This window comes from Rhinatrema bivittatum, chromosome 7 (assembly GCF_901001135.1).
Source record: "Rhinatrema bivittatum chromosome 7, aRhiBiv1.1, whole genome shotgun sequence".
Taxonomy (NCBI): domain Eukaryota; kingdom Metazoa; phylum Chordata; class Amphibia; order Gymnophiona; family Rhinatrematidae; genus Rhinatrema; species Rhinatrema bivittatum.
The window spans coordinates 279,863,096-279,875,186 of NC_042621.1; the positions used below are offsets into that span (position 1 = coordinate 279,863,096).

At 41.6% G+C, this 12,091-nt stretch overlaps 1 protein-coding gene across 1 annotated transcript in view; it reads left to right on the forward strand.

Moving 5' to 3' along the window:
* Positions 1-12,091, forward strand: part of CFAP58 (cilia and flagella associated protein 58) — a 295,728-nt gene that overhangs the window by 134,837 nt on the left and 148,800 nt on the right. The window contains exons 10-11 of the mRNA XM_029610343.1: positions 3,054-3,194; positions 5,525-5,748. Coding sequence (XP_029466203.1) covers positions 3,054-3,194; positions 5,525-5,748 — 365 coding nt within the window. The remainder of the gene's footprint in view (positions 1-3,053; positions 3,195-5,524; positions 5,749-12,091) is intronic.

Sequence of the window (12,091 nt, forward strand, 5' to 3'; positions counted from 1 at the left end):
GTCTGTGCCAAAACAGGTGGGGGGGGGGCACGACACTGTGTGCTGCTCGCAGCCCTGAGAAGCACACAGTCTCTATTTCTGTTTTCCGCGAGCGGGATAGGCCCCGCTTGCGGCACCACGTGGCTGCTCTTTGGAGCCCCCTATGGCTCGGCGCCCTAGGGATGCGCCAGCCCTGCCAGGCAGGTGACTACCTATTCTTGCAGCCTCCTGCCTCTGAGTCTCTGTTTCTATGTAATAGGCTTCAACTGGCTTCCACAATCACTGATACTTCACTCTGCTTTTACCCCTCAGGTGGGGAAACTAAGGTCTGCAGACCAAAACTGGCCCATTGGGGTTATTCTTCCAGCCCTTAGACTTCACCTGACAGCTTCATTCCCTCTGGCCTTCCGACGCTCTACCCAGCGTCATCATTGAAGGCCTGTCATCGCACCTGTTATCACATCATCAACGATGATATTTTGGCCTTTTTTGATGATGTTGGCAAAATGCTGATGGAGAGGGCAAGTTACTGCATGGTGCCTGAGCTGGAGGAGACTGTTGATCGGGCACATAAGAGTTTGGGAGGTGGGAGAATAAGATGGCAGCAGCCAGCACTTTCCTATAGCTTCAGCCATCTCCCATTCAACTTGATGCCCCCACACAGTAACTGGCCACCTTCAATTCTTCTGCATGATCAAAACATCTTCACGTTCATCCTCTGAAGGCAACACAATTTCAGGCACTACAATCTTAATTTTTTGCGTTGGGGTGGGTCAATATTCCAACTACACTTGATATTTGCTGGGTAGTTTCCTGGATAGTTTGGAGACTCAATGTAGCCTGAGGAGGAGATGCTGGAGCTGTCAGACAGGTGGAGGGATAGAGAAGGAGGTGCTGGAGACAGTTGCAATGTGTGTATGTGGGGGTGGGGTAGGATGCTTCCCACTCAAGGATTTCCTAGAGGATCCCTTCCATGAGGAACCTATTAGGTTGGAAGCCCCTATAGTACAAACACACTGGGAATGGTGTCTCAATGCTGGTTTATTATTAGATAAGGTTATAACATAAACATTCCCTGACTCTTCACACTGTGGTTACAAATATACAGCTCACTTCAATCAAGGTTAAAACATTTACATTTAAGGTAAGACTTTAGTCTAGTCCATTTATCTAAACCAAGTCAGTTTCCACCGTAATTCTTCTTCATGGACAAACACAGATAATACTTGAAACATCACTGCTGGTACTTACAGGCTTAACACAGAGCTTCAGTACTTCCACATCACATAACTTCAGTAGAAGATCTCCTGGGGCTTCCAAGATCCCACTCCAGCACTGGGCCTTCTAACCATCTAAATGCCAGGAACATTTACCAGCATACCTTTTGAACCCCTGAAGACTCATCTGGATCCTCAGGGGCAGGGCCATACACCAGGCCTTCAGTATTCTGAGCCTGGATTCTTTAGAGCCATTCTGTGGCTGCACAGCCAGTGACCAGCCCAGTCCAAGGCCAGCTATAACACTTTTTGCCCAAACAGAACCTCTTCCCTGCTCAAGGAGCTCTAAGGGGGACCCCTTTTGGCCCCAGTAACATAGCATTGTTTAAGAAAAAGGTTGCCCCGCCCTGTGTCAGCCTGTCTGGCTCTGAGACCTGCTGTTCCAGGTCTATCAATTTCAGCTGCCTTTCTTTACAACAGTAACTCTTCTAGCTGGCTTTAGGCTATGGCTTCCAAGAACTACCACTCCCAGGAACTTGTCCTTCTTCCTTTCATAGTCTTCACTTAGGGCTAACATGTCTGTTTTCCATAAAGGCCTCTGCAGCTCTGGCTGGCTAATTTATCCATAGTTTGGGGTTGTTTTTGTCAATATGTGCCTACACCATCACATCTATACATTGCCAAATTGATTTTGTTTCTTTTATTTACATATGAATCACAGTTATACGCCCCCAAATCAAGTGACATGTGGTGGCTATGGGCATTCAGTTATTAAACAAATTGCATGTTCTGCCCATTGCTGATGTGGGCACACATACAATTAACCTGAAAGTGCAATATAAATCTTAATCATATTAAAGAAGCGGGCCATGTTAATGAAAGGTTTTCGAAATGTCAGTGTGCTTGGAAGAAGGAATCAGCCTGCTTAGGTTTTGACTCTGTTGAACATCTGTTGATTTACTAGTAACTCAGCAGCAAAAGAAGGTATGGTAGAAAGAGTAAATCCATTGTATATTTTCCAGGAGTTTTGTTTTTCCTTCTCCCTTTATTTTCTCTTGAAGACTGAATCACCCAAAGATCCTCTGTCAGCTGGGGGCTGGGAGAGAAGCTGAACCCTGCCGAGCACTCCAGCAGTTCTCAGTCCTGACTGCATCCGCTCCCAAGACTCAGTGCTTTGGAAACTCTCGCTTGATCTCACACCTAACTGAGCACAGGTCTGCTACCAAGTCATAGGGCTGTCTTTTGTAGTTTGTTTTTCATTTAAGGTTTATAGCGCTCCATGATTGAACTATATGCATAGGCAGGAGCAGTTCCAGTTCAGTAGAAAAAGCATCAGCTGACAGCTCTTTCATGGAAAACATTTCCTATGCATGCAAATTGAATTATATTTACTGTATATTATCCCAAGATACACTAGTCGTACCAGTGAAATTTACCATAATTTCTCTTTTACAATAAAATGTCTTCTTATAAATTATACAAGGAATAGAAAAACATGCTAATAAGGTATACAAAACATAGAAATGAACATACATAAGTATTGGAAAAGGCACAGAAGGCCCATGGCATTATGCTGTTAACATTTCTTAGGAGCAAAATTCACAATAACAAATAATGTTCTCATAATGGAGGCTATAGCAACGCAGTATTTATTAGCATTTCTTATTTGGCCTTTCGTTGAAAATGTATTGAATGAAAGAGCAGACAATTGCTTGAAACGACAGCATTATTCTGTCCTACTGGAAAGTGAAGCTTGGATCTGACCCCCACGTACACCGGTGGATAATGAATTCCAGGGTTTTTCAAGCCGTTGTTACTAAAGCGGTATTAACTTCCTGCATACCTGTCTCGCTACAGGCAGAACTGCAGAAGATGAAGCAGCAAGACCTTGAAACCAAGCAGTTCATTGACAATCAAGAGGTGGAACAGAGGAAACTTCTTAAAATTATCTCGGAAGCTGATTCAGAGAGGATAAGGCAGAAGAAAGAACTGGACCAGGTATGATAATCCATAATTTACCTACATACAGGATTAGTGTTATAGAAAAAATGGAGGCTTTTTCTGACCGTTGATTAGAAATCTCACAGCCTAATAGATACTTGTTACATCTGACAGTGATTTCTGAGGTCTTTTTAACTCCATTTTATATATATATAACGTTTTCCTCCATCAGATACCTACAAATGTCCTCCAGACCTATGTATAAAATAGTTTGGTGGAATTTCTTTTTCTTTTTTCTTTGCCATCTTGTTTAATTTCAGCTTCCTTGTGATTTGTGTTGGCCTGTTCTCTAAACTTCCCACATGGTTCATTCCCTACCTCAGTATTTACATGACCGAGCTGTAGGTGAAAAGTGGATGGTCCCATGAGTTTTCCAGCAAAACCTTTATTAAAGTATGATTTTAAAAATATGATTGGAATTTTGTTTTCTATAAATTTACCCCCCACTTCAGTCAAAAGGTCAAAATCTATTCTGAGTTTCGAATTACTTAAAATATTTTAAAATATGTGAAAATCCTTTGTTATGTTAGCTTGCATATTTCCTAACCGTAGACCTATGTGTTTATCTTCTTCGCCTAGGACCGTAGTGGCTGATTAAAAAAAAAAATGCTCGGTGTTTCATATAGATGTGAAAAAATACATGCACATATACTGAACAATTTAGGTACCAAAGATTGAGGACCCTAAATTGAGGTGGATTGGCAACCAGATTTCTGCACATAAATTTTAGGCTGAAGATTCACCTAAATTTAGGAGCCTAAATCTTTGGGACCTAAATTGAAGCCTGCAATTCATTTTCTTGGGTTTAAGCACCTAAGTATAATGTACAGTGCACCATGTGCTCAGTACTGCACACGGTGCTAGGACTTTAAATCAGCAGTAGGCACCTACCTTTTTTTCTCAGCCCTAACTTCACTTCCACATACTTTTTGTGCCCAGTGAAAATAGATCCCTAAATTTAGGTGTTCAGCCTTAAATTTCAAAGGAGCCAATTTAGATACCTAACACTCTAAACTAGGCACCCAAACCCTTTGAAAATTGAGCCCATATGGACTATTAGTCTTTCATGTTCTAAAGAAAATCTTTGCAAAGTGATTGATAAAGATGCTGGCTTTTGCTCTTAAAGTTCTAGTTTTTCAATTATATTTTTGACTTTCTTCTACATCTCTGCAAACTAGTTTCCATTTAGCTTAATCACTGAGTTTGCCCTTTGTAGTATACTGTATTGTGCCATGCCAGTAAGTGCCTTTGCTTTGGGTCAAAGGACTTCTGCTTACACACAAAGCTGGAACATTCAAAGCCCAGCTTACGCAAGGCTTTCCTAGTTCATTGGTTCTCAACCTTTCAGGACTTCTGTAGCCTTTTCAAGAGTTTGAGATATCTTGTGCACCCTCGAGGTCGCAAAATTTCAAAATTCACAAAAATGCTGAGATCAGTATTCAGCAGTGCAGCGAGTGGACAGCTTATTGGGCTAAAGTTAGTCAGATAAATTGCCATGGATATTCAGCAGAGCACTGCTGATTAGGTGAATGATTGAATATAGCTGGCTAACTTTACAACTGCTCTCTGGTACGACCTGACTTAACCAGATAAGTTATCCAACTAAATAACAAGCATGCACATTGGATGCTAATGTTGCTGAATTCAAACCAAATCTAGCAGGAACTGACATTGGTGTGGTGGAGTTAGCAGTGCTGAGATAGTTGGAGGGCACATTTCTTTCTCTGATTTATTTTCTTTTCCCAACAAATTGGCAGCAATTTGAAGTTTGGGGGGATAAATGGAGTAAGCTGTGGGGGGAGGGGAGAGAGGCAGTATCAGACAGCCCAAGTTTATATTGTTCTCTTCAGGGAGATTGGGGGGAGGAATATTACAAGCGAACACTTCTCTATTCATCTAACTTCTCTGTACTTAAAAAACAAAAACAAAAATAGTTTAAGGTGTGTTCTAGAGAGGAGTGCAAATTGAAGCTGACTAGAGTAACAAGGTTGGCACTTCCTGCACAGAGGCAGCTGGCTATTTTTTGCAGTTTGGGCTCGCCTCTTGTATGGCAGTAGTGGACTGGCTTTGTGCCTTCCTGGTTGAGAACCACTGTCCTAGTCCATCCTTACATGGTCAGTAGGAGACCAGAGGTGCTTTCTCTCAAGCTCAGTAATGAAAATTTTTCCCAACTCCTCCATCTGAATATGGAGCAAAGAGTGAGCAATTCTGACTAGCTGGGTGATAGTGTTAAGCACTCCATTAGAGTACCGTACTGTGACTTACCATTTTCTTTATGTTGACTAAAGAAAGTTTGATCAAGATCTTGCTTTGTGCTGTGCTGGCAGGTGATAAGTGAGAGGGATATTCTGGGAACCCAACTAGTCAGGCGTAATGATGAACTGGCCTTGCTTTATGAAAAGATCAAAATCCAGCAGTCCATATTAAACAAAGGAGAGAGCCAGTACAAACAGAGAGTGGAGGACATCCGTCTTCTCAAACTGGAGATAAAGAAACTTCGGCGAGAAAAAGGAATTCTGTACAAGAGCGTGGCCAATGTGGAAGAACTCAGGTAGAAAAACAGATTGAATAAATTTCATCAAAGGTTGCATTTGTGTCACTGTATCCCATACATGGCATTTCAAATAACTTATTTTCACACATGGTCGAGATTGTTATTTGCAGACAACTCTCTCTAAAGAATGGTTGGCTTTATCTAACCTCAAACATGAACCACTTTTAAATTCATGAGCTAGCAGAACATTAATTTGTAAGAACTGTTGACACCAATCCAGCCCTTATCAAAATCTCACCTTTTTCCATACTTACTGGATTTATATAAAGCTTGATCAACTGCCCTTGGAAAGTGTTCATAGTTTATTGAGTTGCTGATTCGAGTGGCCTACTTCTGATAGGTCATTCAAAGGTGGCATATTATCTGTAAGTTTTTAACAAGTCTAAACATGTTTCTTGAGCTTTCTCTTAACTGTTCCATAAATAACATGGACTTGGAAAAGAAGGTTAGGTACACGAGCATTTTTCCTGCACAAGTTGAACTCTGCATCTCTTTCTTATTTCTGACATTTTCACCACCATTTTTTTAACTTGCAGTGTATTATTGTCTTTCAGACCTAGTGGTAGGTTGTTTTTCTGTGTGCTGTTTGTACCAAAGATACAACAACCAAAACCAACCCAACCCTGGAAGACTACCATCGTCAAGATTTTCAGCTGTTATTTTATTTCAAGATATTATCAAACTTAAATCAACAATTCAGTGTGATATATTTCAGAAGATTGCTTAATGCTAAGTTTGGGGATGTAGTTCCTGCGATTCTGAATGGATCCATTCTTTCTAATCATAGCAGCAGCTTACATGTTAATGAACTCCAAAACCATCTTTAAGCTTGCTAGGTACAAAGGTTATGTTATTAACTTGCACAGTAACTGCTTTTTAACCAATTTTTAAGTATAACATACTTGATTTGCTAATAGGCAAAATATTTCTCCATGGCTATTCTCTCCATGCCAGAAAAATAGGAATTTACTATGAGAAATAACACAGTCTAAGTAGCATGTTTTGGGAAAATTGCCTGTCCTGGTTTGCTAAAATTATTCGGCTGTGTTAAGTGCTTCACAGTACTTCCAGGGTGTGGTTATTACAATAATCTGTACCCATCACATGAGATTCCATGCAGGCAATGTGTAAACTTTGAAGAAAAGGATAGGAAGGTATTTATGAGATGAGCATGTTTTGTTTGATAGCAGACCAGGCACTTAGAACTGTTCATTTTTAAGAATTCCGTTGTAGGGGCAGATTGTAACCAATATCAGCCCAGGGGAGGGCGGGGAAAGATTTCCTCCTAAGAATGCAGGAGCCAGAGTTATTTATTTATTAGTTTATTTGGTTATTCTTTTTTGATTACCTGTTTTTCATTTGGGAAAACCTCAAGGTGGTTTACAATGAAATAAAAAAAAAAAACAATACCCAGTATCGCAACATCAAAATAACAAATAGTAGTACATCTGGAACAAACAATGAAGTCCTTCCATCCCCATTAACTGAAAGCCCACTTAAAAAGCCACGTCTTAGATATTTTGTGGGATGCTAAGTTCAAGGCAGGCCTCCAGAGGAATTCAGCTCCACAGAGTTAGCACAAAACTTCCAAGCACAGCATTTGATTACTGTTGCTTTCACAGTGGGGAAGGATCCAATTTCTAAAGGGGCTTGCTGCGAAGATCTCAATGGCACATAGTGACAAATTAGATTGGACAAATGTTTTGGGGTGGAAGATGGAGACACTTGGTATGAGAGAGAATTTTAAACTGAGCTCTCTGTTCAGGCAATCAGTGTGTGAGGGAGTATACAGAAAACTCTCTCAGACTACCTCAAAGGACTGAGTGCAGCTGTCTCGCCTAGTCCCCCTTAAAATCCAAATCCACAGGGAATCCTGGTGAAGGAAGGTGAAGGGAGAAGGATACTTTAAATTACTAACTCTTAGGCGGCTGAAACCTCTTTTATCTCTATGACTTTTGTACAGTGCTCCAATTTTTTATATTTTCAAATATTGACTGCTGTAATTCTTTATTAATTGGACTACCTAATAATACTCTACTACCATTACAAATACTTCAGAATGCAGCTGCAAGAATATTAACAGGGGCAAAAAGGTTTGACCATATAACTCCAGTATTAATATCATTACATGGGTTACCCGTAAAATATCGGATCGATTATAAAATACTTTGTCTGTTACACAAAACAATATACAGAGAGCAAACAGAATGGTTAAATGCAGCAATTCATTTACATATGCCGCAATGTAACCTTAGAACGACAAATAAAGGGTTATTAACGGACCTGTCAATACGCACTGCCACCTGAGCGAGGTTAGATCCAGAGCTATATTGATAATGGGCCCTAAAATATGGAATTCATTTCCAACTGAACTACGATTACAAAGTAATTTAAAAACCTTTAAAAAAGAAATTAAAGACTTGGCTATTTACGAAAGCATATCAGGAACAAGAGCAGGAATAAAATAACATTACAGGCATGGAGATGATTTAACAACTAGGAAGCAAACCTTGACAAGGAAAGCATTAATACTAGTGATGCTTTTATTTGAATAATTCTTATATTCCTGTTTTAATTTAATTTTTATTTTTTAACAGATTTTATAATGGTTGAGTTTATTTTAACAATCTTATTCTGTTAATTTATTTTTTAATGAATTACTGTATTTGATTTTAGGTCTTTGGTACTTATAATTTATTTTCACCTATACTGTGTGTTTTGTTTAATGTTTTATATTTTGTTAACCGTTGTGATAGAAAACTGAATGATGGTATATAAAACCAATAAATAAATAAATAAATGAGCTCAGGAGAAAATCCTGATAGTTTCCTAAAAATCTTTGAATGCACAACACGACTGGCAGGCTGGCCAGAGGACAGGTGGGCTACCTGTCTTGGGAATCTACTCACTGGGAATAGTCAAGTGCCTTCCAAATCACCAATCTGGAAGGGAGGGCCACATACCAGGAAGTCAAAGGCGCCATTGTAGAGTGAGCGGGACTCACCCCAGAAGCCTACGAACAGTAATTTAGGCAGGGAAATCTGCAGGCTCGAGAAAACCCACATACCTTATTCCACAGATATAAAGATATCGCTTGGAAGTAGCTGTACCCAGAAAGGAAGACTGGGGTGGAGTAGTCAGGACGGGTCTGCTGAAAGAGTTCCTAGACAGCCTAGAATGGCCTATGCAACAGTGGCTCTGCTGTCACCCAAACCTTACGGTGGAAAAAGTGCTGGAAGTAGTGGAGGCCCTTTCATCAAGCCCAAACTATGCCTGAGTCACCACAAGTCCCAGAGAACCCACTCAACCTGGGTAGAGGATGCTGGAGTCCTAAGAGCCAGAATCCTCGACAACCAGTGGGACAGTTCTGACTGGATTTTTCACCTTAACCACAAGCTTCAGTCGGACTGTCATGTTTTAGCTGTGGAGAAAGGGGCTATTTTGCCAGAGAGTATCCCTGCAGGGAAGATGAACCCATGGAGATGAATGCTGTGGTCCCAAACATTTATAATTTCGTAGATGTCCCCAGCCAGGGAGTCTTTACTTTTGTGATTGTGGTTGAGCTGGATTGCATTCCAATCCAAGCATTGGTGGACTCTGGGAGTGTGAAAATGCTCATTCAAAGAGTGTTATTGAAGCAAGTCCAGATTGACAATAGAATAGTGACTCTGGCATGCATCCACTGGGACAACAAGCAGTATCCAACAAACTAGGTACAGCTAAAGACCCTGGTCAGCCAAGACCAAATTGAGGTGGGAGTTCTTCCTTGGCTATCCTACCCCGTGGTGATTGGATGGGACTGTCTGAACTTCAAGAACCTATGGATCCAGCTCACAATAGGCTTGTCCAATCAAAACAATGAAGAATTGGAGCTTCCTGAACTCTTTCCTTTGGAGGATCCAGATTTATATTATAAAGACTCTAAGACTCCTAAGTCCCAGAGGCAACACCGCCAGGACAAATACAGTTATGCTGCTAATTTAGAGGCAACCGAGAAGACAAGGTCAGAGTCTGGAGAAGAACAGTTACCTAACTCCTTTGAGTGGGAAAAGGTGGCCGACCTGGGGAGCTTCAGACAGACCTAGAAGTAGGATGAGTTCTTTAAGTTTATTGCTTTTCTGTTACACAACTGATAAGAAAAATGTATACTTTTGTAAACCATTATGATGGCTCAACCAAATAACGGTATATAAAACTCAACAAATAAATAAATAAATAAATAAGTGGGCTCAGGAGCATAAACAGAGGGTGGACAGGAAGCTAGACCTGGGAACACAGGTTACAGATCCTATTCCTCCTCATTTTTTGTTAAATGGGTCCAACTTTACAGAGTCACAAAGGAAAGTGTGGAGGGGGAATTAATATACCAACCCCTAATTCACAAACTGTATTGCCAGAAGATCATGCAACTAGCCCACAGCCACCTTCTAGGGCAGGGGTGGGCAATTCCAGTCCTCGAGGGCCACAAACCTGTCGAGGTTTTAGGATATCCTAATGAATATGCATGACACAGATTTGCATACAACTGAGGCAGAGTGCATGCAAATCTCTCTCATGCATATTCATTAGGGATATCCTGAAAACCAGACTGGTTTGTGGCCCTTGAGGACCGGAACTGCCCACCCCTGTTCTAGGGGGTCACCTGGGCACCTCTCACCCCCATGCCCATAATCATCAAAACACCTTTTGAAAGGGTGGGCATGGACTTTGTGGGGCAACTTGAGAGATCTACTCAAGAAAATAAGTACTGGCTTGTCATTCTGGACTGTGCTACAAGATATCTAGAGGCAGTCTCACTACAGAACATGAAGACCTCAATGGTGGTGACTGCGCTAATGGAGATTTTCTCACGATTTAGGCTACTCAAGGAGATCCTGATGGATAAGCGAACCATGTTTGTGTTCAAGATAATGAAACAGCTCTGCACTTTGCTCAAGGTAAAATCACTGTGTACCTTAGTGTATCACCCACAGATTGATGGCCTCATTGAGCACTTCATTCAGAAGCTCAAACAAATGTTGAGGAAATTTGTGGATGAAGATGGCAAGGGTTGGAATGCATGGCTACCATATGTGCTGTTCGCAATCCATGAAGTGCCACAGATCTCAATGGGGCTTTCTTCTTGTTAGTTAATGGCGTGGGAGGAGACCAAGAGGAATCTTGGACATAACTCGCGAGACTGGACAGGATGAAGGGAATCTTGGGCAGAACCTCATTGACAATGTTCTTTGAGTGCAGGATCACCTAAACAATGCTGGGGAGGCTGCCCACCTATGCCTAGAGAAGGCTCAGGCTACCCAAGCCCGAGATTAATATCACCCCATGGTCCAAAGAGTATTCCAGTCAGGGGATCACATATTTGTCCTGCTTCCATCTTCGGAAAGCAAGTTGTTAGGCCATTGGCAACTTTGATGTTCTGGAGAAAACAGGTCAAATTACAAAATAGCCCAGGCAGATAAATGAAAGAAAACTCAGATCTATCACATTAACCTCCTGAAGAAGTGGGTTATACAGATACCGGACCTGAAGTGAACCAAGCCCAATTTTCTTTTGGAGAGCAGCTGTCCACTGCACAGTCAGCTGACTTAAGCAGCTGGTACAGCAAAACAAAGATATTTTTTCGAACCTGCCCAGTTGAACCCATCTGGTGCAGTATGACATTAATATACCTCCTAGAGTTCTGGTATGGCAACAACCTTATCAGATTCCCAAGGGTGCCATGTCATTGAGACCGAAGTAAAGGAGATGTTCCAGCTTGGGGTTATAGAGGAGTCTAACAATGATTGGTTCTCACCCATGGTGTTGGTGCCAAAGCCAGATGGGAGCATAAGGTTTGGCATTGACTTTAAAAAGGTCAATGAGGTCTCAAAATGTGACGTGTAGCCAATGCCATGAGTGGACGAACTGATGGAGCATCTGGGATCAACCCAATTCATCTCTACTTTGGACCTTACAAAAGGCTATTGGCAGGTATCTTTCAAGCCAGCAGTGAAGGAGAAGACTGCATTCTCAACACCAGGGGGGACTTTTTAAGTTTACCTGCCTCCTGTTTAGACTCCTTGGTGCCCCAGCAACATTTCAATGCTTGGTCAACCACCTGCTCCGCCCACATCATGGGTATGCAGCCACCTATTTAGATGATATCAAGGTGTATAGCCCAGATTGGAAGACACGTCTAAGACAACTCCAGGCCATGTTAACCAGTCTGAGAAAAGCAGGACAAATGGCTAAGCCCAAGAAGTGCTTGCTGGGAGAGCAAAAAGTCCAGTATTTTGGTTACACCCTGGGGAAGGGCAAGGTCCATCGCAGACCAGGAAGATTGAGGTGATCACCTGGATGC